This window comes from Oreochromis aureus, linkage group 14 (genome assembly GCF_013358895.1).
Source record: "Oreochromis aureus strain Israel breed Guangdong linkage group 14, ZZ_aureus, whole genome shotgun sequence".
In the NCBI taxonomy this organism is placed as follows: domain Eukaryota; kingdom Metazoa; phylum Chordata; class Actinopteri; order Cichliformes; family Cichlidae; genus Oreochromis; species Oreochromis aureus.
Genome location: NC_052955.1, coordinates 34,181,081 through 34,199,605, shown reverse-complemented (window position 1 = coordinate 34,199,605; position 18,525 = coordinate 34,181,081). Strand labels below are relative to the sequence as shown.

The window sequence follows — 18,525 nt, the reverse complement described above, 5'->3', positions numbered from 1 at the left end:
GCCTCCCTCACGCTGCACTGTGCCTATAGCTTTCATCGTAAATACCCATAAAACCCTGATAATATCAGAATAACAGCAAGTGACAATAATCCAATACAAGCTCGCCACCCATCCTGAAACGGGCATTGTCAATTTCACAAAGTGCAATTCTGTGTAATGTTAGGGGAGGTCATGCTCATACTTGTTCTTTAATCCATTTTTCCCCCCTTTTATTCTTTTGGAGAACAGGCGTCGAGTTGTCCGCTAGGTGGCGACCTTGGTCCGGTGCGGCTCGCTTACCTCGGACTTGCCTGAAGCCGAACTACAAGCAGGATCAGCACAGTGAGAGTGCTGCGAGCGCGCAGGACTGAGACTGACGCAGTGCATTGCACTCCCATGCTGGAGAGTTCAGGAGCGCTTTCTGCAGTTAGTTAAGGTGTTGCTTTTTCTAAACCCCAAACACACACACACACACACAGATTGTATCTTGTAGCTCAGAGTCACTGTGAGTTGGACAAATGTGCGCTATGATCCCCAGTCTCATGCGTCTGAACTGTAGTGACCACTGTTTGGTGTGTGCAGAGGTGTTTGAGTGTGTGTGTGTTGGGGGGCTAGTTAATGATTATTTGCCCCCCTCGCTTCTCTCCCCACCCCCAGTTCTTCTCGTTTCCTATATGGATTGACGGAGTCCGCGTCAGAGCGCACGGAGTGGACCCGCCTCCTGGCTGTGGAGCGCTCGGTGCGTTTCTCTTCCCCCTCTGTCCGCTTCAGACCCATATTCCACTGGGAGAGAGAGAGGAGAGAGAGCGAGGGAGTGAGTGAGAGTGTGTGTGTGTGTGTGAGAGAGAGAGAGACAGCAGGACCTGGGAGAAGAGCACCGAAAGAAAAAGAGGAGAGGGGAAAAAACGCAGCACCGACACAAATGGCACTCATGGCAGGGATTTTGTTCACGGCCACTTTTCTTATTTCTGGGATTTCTACATCTGTTTCTTCGACACGGATATATCCCCCAAATGAAGGTAAGGTCGCTGGGAGGAAAATGAACTGCGGCGGGACTTCATCCCCGCTCCCCCGCGTCTGTGCGGCTTTTGCGCCGCGGAGGCTCACTTCGCCGAGCCTCCGTAGTTGCGAGTGCGTGGAGCCGCGACGAGTTGGGTCACCTTTACGCACTCAGCGGCTTCTGCAGAGCTTTTATGCGAGCGAAACTGGAATGAGAAGTGCCTGACCGAGCGCGCATCGGTTGTTTTGGAGTCGGACTTGGATCGTGCCAGCTGCGGAAAGCCTGGGAGTACTGATACTTTTGCCCCCCCTCCCCTCCACCAATACGTGCTGTTTTCTGTAGGACAGTGAAGGAGACATCTGCCTCCCCCCCCAAAAAAAATTAATAAATAAAATTTAAAAAAAGCACTTCGAGCAAACGTGTGTCGAAAAAGAGAAACGAAATGAATATACGAGTCAGTTTGGAGACTCGCAAACCACACATCCGACTGACAAAGCAGCTCTTAATCCATCATTTTCAGAAGCATCCGCAGCGATGTCCCCCGCTGTCACTTCGTCATTTAGGGAAGAAAAATCCGAATAAATTCTAAAAGTTTAGCTTTCCTGCCTGGCGCATCGCATTGACGCCGACACAACAAAACATTTATCGTCGATTCATTCAAGATTTTTTGCAAGTGTTAAAATGGGAACTATTTAAATGAAGTGTGGTGTATCACATACAAAACATGCGCTGAGGTTTTCGGGGCTGGAGCCTGCTCGGGTCCCGGAGCGCAGCGTGTTAGGTCCGCTACAGATGAGGCTCTAACCCACTTTCTACTGTAAACACTAATAAAATCAATACTTTATTTTTATTAAAGACGAGCACATTAGTTGCACGTCTGTCCTCTGTCGGGCTGTTTGGTGTGCGTCTGTCCTGCTCGGCAGAGCAAAGCTGTCCGACACAACAAGTCCACAGTTAGAAACCCCGAGCGCCGTTTAGTTGGGACTTAAAGAACAAATTAAAATTTAAAATCAGTCTTCAGTGTGCACAATCATTTATTTCATGTGCTTACGTTCTCGGATTTTTATTTATTTATTTATTTACATTACATGCAGCTGATTAAGCTTTTTCCCCTCAATGAGAATTTAAAAGAACCGCAAATATAATGTCAATTTGATCTCTTTAAATTATAAATATATGCGTGAATTTTTCTTGTGCGTGATGTTTTACTTTTTTGGAGAAAATATTGTGTTCGGTTTTTTGTCTGTCACTGTGTTTTTTCCCCTTTTATAAAATGCTTTTATTTTCGACAAAGTTTACGCACGAGGATTCAGTCAAACACGCGTAAAGACGACGGTGAACAACCGATAAAATCACGATGTGAAAGGCTCCGGGGGAAACGCGTTTGTCGTTGATAGAAGATCCCTTTGCTTAACGAAAATCAATCAAACGACGTCCCTTAGGCACAGCCGGGAATTACGCAGAACAAAGCCTTCACATGTACATCTTTTGTAACACTTGCTGGCCCACAGTTTTTATTCCTGAACCATCATCATGAGAAGATTTCCTCGACAACATAAATCGCTTTAAAGCTTTGTGTATGCGTTTGCTTTAATCATGAAAAAAATAGGAAGCCATTTCTCTTCCTCAGAGTGTAAGGCCTAATTGGATTATATGCCAGTGCTGATGTTGTATGGACAGTCTGAGGCTGCATGCTCACTTCTTTCATTCTTGTTTTCCAGTCACGTTATTGGACTCCAGAGCTGTACAGGGGGAGCTGGGATGGGTCTCCAACCCGACAGAAGGAGGGGTAAGTGCTGCAAAGAAGTGTTCCCTTGTTAGGACGCATGGTCCCCTATTGGGAAAAAATAGAGAGATGATATCCATTGTTGGCAGGAGCTGTGGAGTGATCCGCCAAATAGATACACAGCCCCCTTTGATAAGATTCTGTCCTGGAGAGCATTTTATGGGAATATCTTTGTTGTTGTATTGTGTGTGGGTGTTTGTGTTCATCAGCGCTTAGGATTAGATCATTTCACAAAAAATTGAATAAATTCAAATTTTTATCTTATATAGAGGCCACCTGTAACCCACCTCAAGACCCACATCAGGTTCAGGAAGCCGCTTTGAGAACCATGGGGTGTGTAAGCACCCCAATAACCTCGCAAGCCCCGTTCCTTTTTCTCCTCTGCTCCCCTCCTCTCCAACCACTCTGTAATGGTCAGATGCGGGGACCGATACTCCAGCGGGCGTCGGGTTTCCTGAATAGACCGTGGATTGAATCGGCCTTTGTGGAGAAACTTTATATCCCTTTCCACCATTGAGTCGAAGCGAAAGCGAGAGGGAGAGGGAGAGGAACTTGGCAGCTGAGAGAGGGTCCTCTGGAATGGATGAATGAGGGGGGAAAGTGCAGTGGGGTTCAGCTCTTGCCTGCAGTATGACCAGCTACAAAGCAACGGGGAATAGGATCGACAAAATGTGTGATCTCTGGTGGTTCTAATTGGGCTACAGTGGCTCTGGTACGAGAAAGAACAGGGGCCACAGAGGGCCCCACGATGGCCACAAGTGTTAGATTTTAGTTAAACGTAAGGCACATGCAGTGCCTTAACCGAAATGTGACTGTATAATAACAGGTAAACATGTATTCAGATGCATGCTGGGAACTAACCCTCACCCTAACTGGCCTTTCATAAATGAAAAAGTAGGTTTTGATATTTTAGATAAAATATTCATTTTTTGTCCTCTGATTGTGCAAACTTGGGAAAAAAAACATTTTCAAAGGCCAATAAATAAATAAATTTTAAAATCACAAATTGTCAAAGCTTAGAGGTCAGGGTCACTCAAACGACAGAGGGTTAATGATCGTCAGCCAGAAGTCAGTTCTTCCAGTTGTCCTGCTTGCACAAATGTGATGAAGACCACAATTAAGCCTTTTAATGTTTTATGAAAATGAATACAAATTAGCAACCGCCATGTCAGCTAATGAATATGAACCCAGGGGAGCAGGATCTCATCTTGTGCATCTGTTGCGGGCTCTGTTGTTGGCCTCTCTAAATGAACTTGATCGGTGCTGCGCTCCGGTCCTCCCCTCAGCCATTTTATCACAAACAAGTGATTGACAGGGTCCCAGCAGCCGCGCAAAGCCTGCATTCACCCTCTCATTATGACCAATTGGCCTTATTCTCCCTCTTTCTTGCTATCGGCGGGGGGAAAGGTGCGGCGTTATCTCAGCGGTGCTTGATTTCCACAACAAAAGGGGGGCTGAAGCCAGAGAGCAGGAGGGAAATGATAGACATTTTTCTAAATCCTACAGCCACAGCTATGTTTAGCATTATCCCACCACTCTGCTTTGGGGAAATAAGGCTTTAATCTAGATTGTTTATGATAAGGCATCAAGTAAAATCTGGCAGCCTGACTCACATGTTTCACTTTGACTGTTATGTTTTTTTCTTTTTTGTGCAGTTTTCTAAATGGCTGAAACGACAGCGGCCAAAAGCTTGTCTGCTCTTGTTTACAGCCCAGCTCAGTCAAAGGCTCTATTTAAAACACACGGTGGAAAAAAAAAAATAACAGAGGCAGCGGGCTGCTCCGAGGCTCTCGAGAAATACTTGCGTTTCCTCAACGGTGCCGTGTCGAGAGAGGAACTTTATCACGAGTTAAACAAACATTCTCCCTGGGTAAAAAATAAGCCAGACCACACCGGGTAATCTGTGCACCCCACGCGCAAGCTCATACCGACATCAGTGCCAATCATGTATGCAGATGTAAAGAAGGCGCACATTCGATCATTAGCAATCTTCTAATGCCTAGGTGTGTGTTTGTGTGTGTGAGATGAAGATTTTGTATACAGCTCACCAAGTAATTGAACTGTAGGCATTGCTGAGCCAAAGACCTAATCACATATTTCCTTCATAGTGGAGGAGAAGCAATAAATATTAATATCTTTGCACAACTCTATTAGGTGTCATTCATAAAATATGCATTAATTTAAGCCATCGATGAACTGCTCTGCTTGGCTAAACTAACAAAATGCTCTTTTGCGCTATATTGCTTGGCATAAACTGGCACCGTGTAATATGTACTTAGTTGCATAATTAGGTACATACTGCAGATTGGCAGTTAGGAGAGCTTTTATGTCTGGCATTTTCTAGATGTTCTTAATGTTGAACAAATTTTCTTTACAGGTTCCTTTTAGCTGCTGTTTGGAAAATACCATTTTCACAAGCAGATTTAAAGTTTAAACTCTCAACATCCACCCAGTCATCAGGGAACCACTTAGGGTTAGGTTGCTGAACAAGCACAGTTTAAACTGGAAGATATAACTTTTCCAATTAGCTCTTCAATGCATTTGGTCCTCTGCTGAACACTTTTCATTTGGGAAAGCTACATACAGGAAAATTCCATATAAAGGGGTAGATGTGAAACCAGCCCCAAACCAGTCACTGGTGACCTGGTGGAGACGAATAAAGTTTAAGAATTTCCCTCTGGGATTAGTAAAGTCTCTCTGATTCTCCGATTCTGATTTTAACATTTTATTATTTGTTTCCTTTCCCCAGTGGGAGGAAGTGAGTATTATGGATGAAAAGAACATCCCCATTCGGACGTACCAGGTGTGCAATGTCATGGAACCCAATCAAAACAACTGGCTCCGCACTGACTGGATCCCCAGAGGAGGTGCCCAGCGAGTCTACATTGAGATTAAGTTCACTCTGCGAGACTGCAATAGTCTCCCGGGTGTCATGGGAACCTGCAAGGAAACCTTCAACCTTTACTACTATGAGTCCAACAACGACAAAGAGCGCTACATCCGAGAGAACCAGTTCGGCAAGATCGATACCATCGCCGCAGATGAGAGCTTCACTCAGGTGGACATTGGCGATCGTATCATGAAGTTGAATACAGAAGTCCGGGATGTGGGAGCCCTGACCCGCAAGGGTTTCTATTTGGCTTTCCAGGATGTTGGGGCTTGCATTGCGCTTGTTTCTGTCAGGGTCTTCTATAAGAAATGTCCTTTAGCCGTGCGCAATTTGGCCCAGTTTCCAGATACTATCACTGGAGCTGATACTTCTTCGCTTGTGGAAGTTCGTGGTTCATGCGTGGATAACTCGGAGGAGAAGGAGGTGCCCAAGATGTACTGCGGGGCAGATGGCGAGTGGTTGGTGCCCATTGGGAACTGTCTGTGCAACCCTGGATACGAGGAGCGCAATTCAGAATGTCAAGGTAAGCAACTGATATTCGTCTATGGCATTTTTTTGGCTCCTTTCTCGATTTATAGACCACCGTCCCCCCTCTCCTCCAGTCCGGCCCACCCTTACAATATCCTGTCTCTGTCTCTTTGTCTTTATCTCGTGTGTTTTGTTCTCTTTGTTCTTCTCTCTCCGTTGGATGTTTTTATCTCCTTGCTCCCCAGCTCTCTACAGCCTTCTCTCCAGTGTTTAGTTGGGTGATAGAAGCGGAGATGACTGTAAATGGAGTAATTAGTGGGCCCACTGGGAGGTGTTGTGCAGTGGGATGCATCCCAGGAGAATTGGTGACACGGAGAGAGGAGACTAGTGCCCCAACTGGTTTGCACTAACGCTGTGTCTTTCACCCGCCCTAACTGTTCTTTCTCTTATTCCCAATAGAGCCCCAAGCTGTGGAAAAGAGATAGACAGCTTTAGAGGAAGAGAAGGAGAGAGAAAAGGGTTTATAATTCCAAGCAGGTATGAGAGGAGTAAAAATACACAGCTGGGAGATGGGGCTGAAATAGTTCTATTTGGTAGGAGAGGAATAGCCCTTTGTGGACAATTATTCTACTCTTGGCTTGCCGTGATCCTATACCAGGCAGTTTGATGAGGTTTTAAGGTCAGCGCAGAGTGCCTCCCCCTTCAGACTTTTTAAAATCACAATCATGATAGAGCTTGAAGCCTGTTGGTGAATTTAAAATGATCCTAGGAATGCCAATCAAAAACCCGCCAATAGATCCTTTCAAATTTCTGTCGTTTTCCAAGCTCTTCATAAATGGCATTTTTGATTGCCTCTGACCCACTTTAACTCCCTTGTTTCATAGCACCAGTGGTCTGTGGCGTATGGTATTCAGTACTGTGAGGTTAATAACATCCAGTAGGATTCAGCAGCTGTTTTGCTGATCAGTCTTTTGCCAAGCTGGGGGCACACTTGTAAGCTGGCCAGATGAGCGGATGCCAGTTCTGCCATGAAAGTTTATTGGTAAACCCCGGTCGTCACCACCCACCAACATCACACAGAAAGCAGTGGGCCACAGCAGTGAGGGGTCAGAGGCTGGGCACGGGTGATTAACAGGGGGACGGACTACTACACCTCTCCTAATTTACGAGGCAGCCTTTATCTCAGAGGACTAATTGCATGACAAACAGGTCTGGTGATTTAGGGCTACCACTGGCTGCTCGGGGGTGGGGGAAAGGCAAAGGGGTTCAAGTAGTCACAGATGGAGGTTTGTGTGTGTAGTTCAGAGTTTATTTGTTGAGCATACTCTTACTGAGTATGATCAGTAAGAATTCTCCTGGAGTGTTGCCACCTCCTCTGGGTTCAGATGGCTCCAGCCAGGTTTCTATATCCAGAGTCAGTTTTAGAAAAGCAGAGAGAGAGAAATCTGCAATCAGTTTACCACAACAACCTCTTATGACTCAGTATGAGAACCCTGATCTCATATTGTATACCATAACTTCCATTTTGTTGCATCATTGGAAATGACTTCTTATCTCTTCCCTTTAATTCTCGTTGAGATAAATAGCTGTTATAGTCATCATAGAAGGCAATAAAGGACTTGGAAGCTTTGATTTTATGTGACTAATGCAGTATTGTAGTGTTTGCCAGCTTGGCACCGGCACTGTTGCTCAAGCCAATATATCCATTTAGTCCCCATATCACTGCATCTGCTTGAGCTTGTTTAAGTTTACAGTGCCAGTACGCCTACTCCATTCACTTTTAGCTACAGTTCTACTCTCTTTCTAAATCTCACTTTCAGCTGGATAACATGTGTTGGCTTTATTTTGAGTGTGGGTCAGGGACTCGTGGGTTAAAAGGTGCTGGTCCTCAAGTGCACAGATGAGCTGGCTAATATTTCCCCATGTGACAGGCTCTGGGGGGGAGGGCCTCCGCTTTTCTATGCCCGTGTTGACAAACAGACTTAGGCAGAGGTTTGGGGTTTCTTTGTGGTGAGGGTGAATATAATGGAAACATGAGTTTAGGTGTGATTTTTTTTTTTCAGTATTGTTTTGCTGTATTGAAAACATGTATGAGAGTGTCAGCCTATGAGGTGGTTTGATAAAGTTCAAACTGTTTTTCTTTAAAAGGTTTTCTTTGGTGCAGTTGTGTGAGTGGTGTGTGTGTGTGTGTGCTTGTCCTGTGTACGTGCAGGGTTACAAGGGCACCCTGGCCCCTGGTTCCCAGCCCAGGATGAATGGGCTCCCCTCCATCATTGTTTGGGGCAGCAGCGGAGCCGTCTGAGACTGGTGATGTTTGAGGGGGAGAAGGATTTAGAGGGGGAGCTGACAGGGGATGTAGGACTTGTATTCTCTACCCCTGGCAGAGGTCAGAGGTCATCCCCTTCCGCATCCATCTTACTGCAGTGTATGACAGGGTTGGGGATCCAGGATTGATTAAGATGTCAGGGTTTTGACAGCTGTGCTAGGGGGAGTGTGTATGGGTGTCTGTGCCTTAGGTGGACCTAGGGTGACTAGGGTGTATAGCCAGGGCCAAGGCAAGAGGGACAACCGGGGCACTGTGGGCCAAGGGGCCCCCTGATCTAAGGAGAGGGGACTGTCTGTTTGTGTTTGGGATCTCGTTCCCTGTTAACCACCTCGCCTACTCTGTGGGGAGGGCACGGGGGTCAGCTTGTTGTCTCACTCTTCATCTGGTGAGGGGGTCCCTGCTGTTGGAAGTGCGGGAGTGTCTCTCAGGTAATGCAAGGAAGAGATTGCATTACTTCATGCATTACCGCATTACCATGTATATCATTATGGGGAAATGATAATTGCCCGCTTTTTTCTTGGTTAGAAGATTGATCGAAATAAAGTTTTTGGAAAGCAGGTTTTTCATGACTTTTTCCTGACAATCAAATTTTAAGTTGCTTCTGTTGGCATGAGTGTTTGTTGGGGATGAGTAGCTTGTTTGAGGTGTGAAGTTGACAGATGCTTCTGACACTGCAGAATGCTTGCACATAGTTAAGCTGTGAAGCGGTCACCCGTAACCGCCTCTAATCACACCCTTTATTTTTTGTATTTAGGTTTAAATACAAAAATTTAATACCGCCCCAAAATCCTGCTTGGACGCACCTTGCATGTGACATCACACGGAGCCAAAAGTAGGAAAAACTGTCTGAAACAGAGAGTTTCAAGCAGCCTAAAGTCTGAGCTTTTTGCTCATGAGGATTACTTGTTCTTACACTGATCTCATTATTTAGTATTAGTATAGGGTCTTTAACATACAACATAAAGCAACTTGAGGCAATTGCTGTGGTGATTTTGCGCTATGTAAATCAAATTGAATTGGATCAAATTGAATAATCGAAACTTGTGCCATGTTTAATATGAGCATTCACTTATGTAACAGTATATAAAAGACAGAAAATAAGCAAATGCATGGTAAAGTCCACTTTAAATTCCATCTGTGCATTTGTGTTCTCTTTAAATCCTGCTTGTGCACATGTGTGTGTGTTCAGGACCCGATTGTGATGTCAGTGTGCGATCAGTGCATTTTTGCCTCAGCAGTCTTTGCTGAGCTGGAAACTCTCATTGGTATTGGATTAAGAGGTTTTACGGATGAAGTTTCTCTCCTGTGCTCCATTCATTATATGTGTGTGTGTGTGTGTGTGTGTGTGTGTGTGTGTGTGTGTGTGTGTGTGTGTGTGTGTGTGTGTATCTAGGTCTCCCATTCTCTCCCTCCCTCTGTTGACAGTGTTAAATATGCGCTTGGGAGCATCATTCTAAATTCACCACGTAATTCTATTTAGCCTGCCGGTCCCCAATGGCTTTAAATCCACAAACTCAGTCCCTTGTTCCCTCCCCCCACCACCACTCCTCCAACCCCTGTTTTGCTCCCTTTCTTCCTTCTCTTCTACATATACACAAATTAAGCATTTGCATCTTCCTTTTGGTTGTCTTTTTTTTTTTTCTGTTCCATGTCTTCTGTCTCTTCAGATTTCCTGTTGCTTCACCGGCTATTCACAAGCGTTCCTCCTCTTTTCATATGTCTCTTTCTCCTTTCATAGCCCTCCATTTTTACTGCCGAGTTTCTGTAAGCAATTTTCACCCATTCACGCTGTCTTTTTTTCCTCCTTTTCTCTTCTTCTTTTACCCCCCCCTTTCTTCTCTCTGCTCCGGCCGTCGGGGTGGTTAGTGTTTGTCAGCCTGTCTCTGGTGGCAGCAGCAGGAAGTGGGCTGAATAATGAGATTACCTTCGCTGTGGGGAGGGAGGCGGCACACCAAATATCATCACCCGTCACTCTCCCAGCGAACACACATGCGCGAGTGACACCCGAGAGCGTGCGCACAAAACCCAGTCATCTACATCTTGGGATAAACATTTGCCACACGTATGCTCGTGCAAACAAACTCTATATATCCAGGCAAATGCATGGAAATAGATGAAGCGGTGAGACGCATGCACACGCGCACTCACAATCTTTAGTTTTGCTTTCGTGCGCACACAGACCCGCACTCCGAGCAGAGTGCAGCAGAATGGAGGTGAATGTACTCATCACTCTCGCTGCCACCAGAGAGGCTCATTTTGTGCCGCTGAATAGAGACGAGGAACGGAGGCTATTACCAACGGAGAGCAGCAAAGAACAACAGATACAGAAAGAGAGGACAAAATGTCTCACGGGGAATCCTCCACCTCCTCCTCCCTCCTTCCTCGTTCCTGCTGAAATAATTGCATAAAGGATTTTTAAATATTCTGCTGTTGTTTTCTTCTGATTAAAAAAAAGAAAAAAAAAGAAGCAGTCCTCTCAGCTCACACAAATCTTCCCTCGACTTGAATGGGAAGGAGAGGAGGGAGGTGGGGAGGGGATGCTGGTGGTAATACAGCCATCATTAGTCGAGGTGCTGAAATGCTTTTCCTGCTCAGGCGGCCGTCCTGCCTCTGTGTTTGTTCCCTTCATGGCTTGACACTCATCACCCTTCTCTGTTTCTTCTCATCGTGCCCTGTTTAAGGCGGGAAGCCACCGGTGATCGAGCATGACCCGGGCTGATAGCTGCAGTACTCCCACAGTGCCAGCTACACCTCAGGGTGTATGACTATGCTGCTACAAGTATCCATGTTTATCCATGTTTTTCCTTCTTTTTTTTTTCTTTTTCTATGAAACTTAAGCTCCTCTGTCACAATTTACAGTTGGGCCTCATTTCTGTTTCTAACACCGGCTGAAAGAGAGATCTAGTAACTGTATTTAAAATGAGCTAAAGGACTCAATAAATCACCAAGACTGTTTTCTGAAAAAATTATTTAAAGACGTAATAAATATTGTTGTCATTGGAATCAGATTGATATAAGTGTTTTGAATAGATTTAAATCGAGCGCAGCGCTAGGTCAAGCAATTCAAACTCCATTCAGTTTTATTTATATAGTACCAAATCAAAACAACACTTACCTCAAGGGCTTTATACTATAAGTATCGACCCTACAATTATACAGAGAAAACCCCAACAATCAGTTGAGTCCCTTTGAGCAAGCACTTGGTGACAGTGGGAGGGAAAAACTCCCTTTTAACAGGAAGAAATCTCCCACCAGAAACAGGCTCAGAAAGTGGTGGACTTCTGCTGCGACCACGTGAGTGTGAGGGGAGGGAGACAGGACAAAGACACACTGTGGAAGAGAGCCAGAGATGAATAATAACTAATGATCAAATGCAGAGCGGTGTATAAATACTAAGGTGAAAAAGTTGAAAGAAGAAGAAACACTCAGTGCATTATGGGAAGCCCCCAGGAGTCTATTACTAAGGGAGGATTCAGGGTCACCTGATCCAGCCCCAACTATAAGTTTTATCAAAAGGAAAGTAGCTAACGGGGGGCAGATCTGCTGATCTCAGTGCTAACCCACATCAGCTGATTGCTCAATACATTCTACACATATCTTTGGCCAGACTCTTTACCACTCTTTATCCTGCTTTAGCCTCCTGCTGCACATCTGCAAGCAGATTCACAATCCACTTCTTCCTGTCATGCTGCTTCAATCAGTGTCATATCTGTTATCGTCAGGGCTCGCTCTGTTCTGTGCTTTTTGTCTTGCTGCCGCTCTCCCATGACAGAGCAATCCTGCCAAAGACAAGTTACTACAGATGGAAATCTTTCTTTGATTACAGTGGGTCTGACTGAAAAAGCAACAAGTGTCAAATCAGTTCCATTCGATGCTTTGTTTAGGTTTTTCATTAGGTAGTTTAGCCATACTGGAAAAAGATGACAGGTGTTGTTTTAGCTAAATTAGTTAGGGAAATTTGGAGACTTCTGTTTTTGGTTGGACACTGTGGTACAAGGTGGCAATGAATGATCCACAGAGTACAGAATATACCATTGCTTCCCTATTAAGGCCACAAATCTCTAACACTGTACAGCAACTGTTGATGAACTTGGACCTGCTTTAAACTTTTTAATAATCCTTTTTTTATAATGATCTGCTTTTTCAACCTATAACGGAGCATTTAAGCCTTCAGCTCATTTTAATTTCATTGAATTACATTGGATATTGTGAAGACACTACTTTTCTTAAGTACACTATGTTTGTAACAGCGCAGCTTACATGGTTGTCAGCTGGCATTAGCAACATATGGGCCATGAGGATGATAACATTTCTCCTCTCCTCTCCTCTCCTCTCCTCTCCTCTCCTCTCCTCTCCTCTTTGAAAAGCATCCTCTCTTTGAAGCCCGCGATGGGAAGAGGGAGCGATTAAAGCAGTCAGCAAGCAAATTAGCATGTCAAAAGGCCCTGAATCAATACCCCAGCTCTCTACCAACACAACCCTGCAGTCCTTTCACCCCCACCCCTCCACCCCCCCATGCATCTCTGCCATTCCCCCATTCCTCAGGCTGTTCCCCTTCTTCTCCCTCCTTTTTTCCTGCACACTCTCCCTCTTGCTCCTTTGCCCTTTTCTTTCTCCTTCGCTCACTTTTCAGATTTTCCTTCCCCCCCCCCCCCAAAAAAGCCCTGTTCTCTCCCCGAGCTGGCAGGCAGACGGAGAGAAGAGGCGGCGTTTGTGGAGGGAGATGGACGGATGTATAGGCAGAGAAAGGGCGACGGAGAGGGAGAAGTGGACAGCCATCAAGTGGGCATGGGTGAACTGTTTTGGAGAGAGAGTGAGAGAGAGAAAGAGAGAGAGAGAGTGGTTATGAAAGAGAACGAGGGCCTCTGCCACCTTCTTTGTGCTTGAAAGAGAGGCAGAGCGGACCTCACTCGCCAAGAACAGCAGAGGAGATCCGAGATGAGGAGACAGGGAGGGAGAAAAGGAGGCAAAAAACACGGGAGGGAGTGAAGTGGAAAGAGATTTAGTTCCAGTCTGGCAACCTTGCCTTTCTTTTTTTTCTTTTTTTTTTTTTTGCACTTCATCTGTCGGTTCACCATCGCACAGAAATCTCTTTGATCTGGGGCAGTGTGTTAGTGATCACCAGCGCAGACGGACGCGGAGTAAATGTGTGTGTGTCTGAACCGTTATCTGGCCCGTGTTTATTCAGTGCATCTGTCTCAGCGGGCATATCACATGCTGTATCAGAAACTTCTATTAACATCCCGAATCGCAGCGCGCGATCTCTGCATGCAGACAAAGCAGCTCAGCAGCCCCTCAGATGGACGGCCGGCTCTCCTTCAGTATCTGACAATGGGAGGCTGATTGCAAACACCTTGAAATGTTTTATCTCTCCCTCTCTCTTTCTCCTGCTGATTTCCATCTTAAGATCCCCCCTTTCCCCCCACACACACAATCCAGCATCATCCAATAGTATCTAGGTGGTCTTTTTCTTCTCTTTCGTCATCATCCTTTTTTTTTCCTCAGAGGGCAAAGAGTTCAGTGGCCAAATCAAAGGCAGCTCCGTAGCAATCAGTTAGGGGTTATGACAAAAAGCCTTGCAATAAAGGGCCGCTGTGTAATCTGATGGGCCCTAAGACTGGATGCAGTGCCCATTCTAATGAGCCGAGATCCCCCTTTTCTAATCACAGCGTAGGAGGAAGTGGCACAGTGCTTCATTCTCCCTGGAAAAACACACACACACACTTAGAATGTGTGATTAGAATAAAAGACTACATGCAGATTGTTGCAAGGAAAACAGATTAAAGATGTGAAGTGGGAGGAAGTATTCTGGGCATCCAAAGCCTCCTTCATCTTAGACAATGGAAGATGAGTTTGGAGAAGATGAGTTTCAAAAGCCTAAACTGACATTACGCTCGCCTGCGTGTGAATCGGCGCTTCAGCGGAGGAGTCGGTGCATTAGGGTATGGCTTGTTTTTTGATAAAGAGAAAGTTTAAACAGAGAAGCTGGTTACAACTTACAGGTTGCATTTACAACACAGGCTTAAGTGCAGAAATTAAGACATGTAGGGCCAACAATAAGTAGTAAAGTTTATTTTTTAAAAACTTAAAACATATGTTTGACTGCTTAAATCGACAGTTCTAACAGAATTCAGCTCTAGCATGTTGTTTTCCTGCCTGTTAAAACCATAGTAAATGTAAAACTGCTCTGTTGAGTACCACCTCTGTTCTAATAATGGTTGAACCTCATATGTAGTGCCATATTTAGAGCTATCCACATTGCCACACCAATGGACCGAAGCTACATCTGTACTGTAGATGATGAACAAGGAGAGTATTCTCTTTGCCTTTACACTGCAGTCAGTCCCTGCAAGGTCTGCGGCTGAAAAATGAAGAAATACACAAGTGTCAAATACTTGTAATGGCACTCAAGGCTGGCTAAAAATGCAAGTCATTGTTGGAAGCTTCCCATCTTTACACCGGAAATGAACATGTTTTCAACTCAGTACAAAAATAAGAAGGCTTAAAAGTTATGCAAGATTAATGGTGGTGACATAAGTAGCTGTGAGCTCTCTGCTATACCTCACGTTTACTAGTTTGAATAACTGAACAGAATCTTTGTGCTGCTGGTGCTTTTTGGTGCATGTGTTGTAATAGTTATTATATGGGGTATGGGATAATAACCAAAAACTATGTGGTTATTTGTGTAAACAGGCTGTCTATGAAGTCAGATTTTTTTTTGTGGGAAAATTCGGAATATATATGTTTCTGTTAGCAGGTGACTGTGTCTGTGCAGCCTATGGATGTCCTCTTTTTTAACAGAGATCAGCATGATTGGTCTCCTCTTTCCCCCTCCTTGATCCTGGTTGTGTTTAATGTTTCTTCCTGTTAAAAAGGAGTTTTTCCTTCCCACTGTTTGCAAGTGTTTCCTCATAGGGGGTCATCTGGCCATCTTATTGGGGTTTTCTCTGTATTTCTCTGTAAGGCTTTACCTTACAATATTGACCAAATATAGACCATTGACCAAATACCAAACTTTCAGATTGTTAGTCCACAAACCAGTCGGTCATGTCCACGTCCATTATTTTTGTACAGTTGGTGCTTCTGGTGAAAAAACAGCCCACTACAATAGCCCCTGTGCTGTGTCCTCAAGGTCTGCACAGCTTACTGTCTGTTAGCTGTAGCTTTATATTTCTATTCAATGTGTGACAAAGATTTCTCAAAAGAAAAGCAAAGCTCTCTTTCTTACCTTTGTTAACACGTTTATTGCAGTCTATTTGCTGATTTCACCCCCAGAATTTTGAGAACAGGTGGCTGACCCATTGCTGAGATGGGTATGCACACAAAAAAGGCAACGTACATGTGTATCAAACACACCGTGGTGTTGCCTCTGAGGTGTAACCTCTGTGCAGGAGAGCTGAAATGTAATTTGGGGATGTGGAACTCTCGCTGCGCCGGTGGACCCAAAGTTGCTGATCTCCAGCCAGAGGCGGAGGTATGTCTGTGGCAGGGCACATCTCTGGGATTAGAAACCTTGATCCTTCCTGATATGTGGCGAGTTTTCAAATACTGCTAGAAGGGGAAAGAAAAAAAAAGTGACGTGTTCCCTTGAAGACTTGTATCGCCGGGGTATGGGTGAGGAAGAAAAAAAGAGGAAGGGAGCGAAAATGAGACAGACAGATAGGATCAAGCTTAAGAGAAAAGACAGCGATTGAAATCAAACGAGGGCACCAAAAAAGTGACTTTGTTTGACAGAATGAATGTGTGTGTGTGTAAGACAATAAAAGAAAAAGCAAGATAAATTGATTCCTGTCTAGTGGCCTGATAAATGGCTGGAGATGTGAAAGGTGAAGTGGGGAGGGGGTATGGGTGGTGATCACTCTTTGAACAAGCGTACTGTAGTCATGTCATGACCTCTGGCAGCTGCGGTAGATATTACAGTCAATATCAGCTGTGTGTATTGTAGAGTTGATTCACCTGATCTTGAACCATTTTCATTGGGCCTACAGGGAGCATGAGTGAACTGACCCTTTAAAGAGTGCATTGAGATGGAAAGACACCAGAGCTATTCTCCTCGTTAAAGAAAACCAGCTTCTACTGTGTTTAAAAAAAAAAGAAGAAAAAAAAATTAAAACCAAAGCTATATGTCCTGATATGTTGTTTTTACATTAGTATTGGATTTTAGTGTGCTGAAATCATAGACTGTATATAGTAAGAGACAGATCGAGCCACCAAGGCATTTCTTCATTTTTGGATTCTGCTTTTGAAGCCTCAGCTTAAGCATTTTGGCTGCCACCATGTTGGGATTTTCTTTTCGAGCGTTCTTCCATTGGCGCCTGTGAGGATTGGTTCAGTTTTGGAACCAGCCTCAAGTGGCCACATTAGGAATTGCAGGTTTTGGCACGTACTGTTCTTGGCTTGAATTTTCAGGCCTGGAGGTTGGAGCTTGATTATTGACCGCATTAAGTGGGAGAATAAAGGAGGTTATGAGCGCTTTTCTTTGCTTTCACAATCAGCAAAGCTGGTAAGTGCGGAACGTCAACTTAAGAGGTGATAAATCGCAACGATAAGAAGAGATAAGGAAAGGCAGAGAGAGCTGTAGATATGCTTGTGTTGGAAGAATGTAAAGAGTTAGAGGAATGCGAAAAACAAGACACAGAAACTCGACTGCGGTAGTGCCCACACACTTACTTCAAAGCACGCTGTGCATTTTACCTCATATCCCTTTGTTTGCCCCCCAATATCATCATTGTGCATGTGTGTCTGCTGTCACATCAAAGCTAAAGGCTAAAACACATTAGCAGAGTAACCTTGTCAGAGCAGCAGCCATTAACCCGAGGCTCCTGTTACAGACCCTGCACACCCTTCACCCCACACACACCCTCTCCACTCTGCCCACAAGGCTAGGTTTAAATAGTCTGGGGTTAAGCAAGGTAGCGTATGCATCCAGCTGTTGGACACACATATACGCTGCCAGCTTAGGAGTGTGCACACATCATGTCAAGGCATGCAGCATGAACAGGAGTCGACACAGTTTCAAACTGGGGAGAGGCTCAAGATGGGAGGTGTCATTTCTATGATGGCAGTGACCTCGTTTCTGTTTTGAGAGGAGAGAGAGACAGAGAGACGGGGAAAGTGGTCTGGAGCGGGTGAAGCCTGAGTGACTCCAGGCGAGGTCAAAGGGCAGGGCAGGGACAGTCGCGGTGGAGACCAGCAGGCCGTCACTGGGCTGACATGAGCTGTTGAAGAGCCAGTGACCCGGAACAGTTTTTATGTAACCTGTGTGTGTGTGCGTGTATGCGTGCACTCACAAATACACACACATCCAGAGCATAAAATCGCATCGAAAACGTGTCCCCCAGTGCAGAGACACAATGGCAGCGCAGCATTCCCAGGGATACACACACACACACCTCATGTGCACACACATGCACAATAGAAGGTGTTTTGAGGCCCCAGACAGCCTGTCGTCTGGGAGCTACAAGTAGATTACCTAAACAAACAACCTAAAAATACCTCCCTTTTTCACCCATAAGTCGACCCTTTGCAACCTCTGCACCGAGCTGCTTCTGAGAAGCCGTCAAGGTTGATGTTAAACTCGCCCCCGAGACCGCAGACAACGAAGCAATTTAAGTTTTTGCATGTGCGAGCTTAAGCGCTGACAGATGTGCGCGCACTTTCATTTGACAAACTGTACGTCCCGTGTGCGTGTGGTGGAGCGTGTTTGATTTACGACAGGGTCGTGGTGGAGTCATCTAAACTTACATGTAAGCTCGGTGTAAATATTTTACGCGGTGAATTTGTCACTATGGAGTCGTTTTTAATGATCCAAGTGTAAGTTGGAGCCCTTTTTCTTCCGCTGTAACTAAAGATTAAATAAACCATGTGTTCCATTTGAAAAGACAACTAAAATTAATGTTGAAAATCCCCAGCTACAGGCAGTGGTTTAGCCATTCTGCTTTCGTGTTTATCTGGATATCAGAATACATGTGATGGAGGTTAAGGTTTATTTTTGCTTTGAGCTATCTGCAGAAATGTGGCAATTACATCATATTTGAACAATTTTCCAGCTGCAATGTTTCCACCTGAGGTCACAC

The 18,525-nt window shown here is 45.0% G+C and overlaps 1 protein-coding gene across 2 annotated transcripts in view; it reads left to right on the top strand.

The window, feature by feature from the left end:
- Positions 1 to 686: 686 nt before the first annotated feature.
- Positions 687 to 18,525, top strand: part of epha4l (eph receptor A4, like) — a 61,415-nt gene continuing 43,576 nt past the window's right edge. The window contains exons 1-3 of one of the 2 annotated variants that reach the window (XM_031741549.2): positions 687 to 998; positions 2,701 to 2,768; positions 5,515 to 6,178. In XM_031741549.2, the coding sequence (XP_031597409.1) occupies positions 902 to 998; positions 2,701 to 2,768; positions 5,515 to 6,178 (829 nt within the window). In that variant the 5' untranslated portion in view covers positions 687 to 901. The remainder of the gene's footprint in view (positions 999 to 2,700; positions 2,769 to 5,514; positions 6,179 to 18,525) is intronic. The other variant, XM_031741548.2, reaches the window with a different exon arrangement.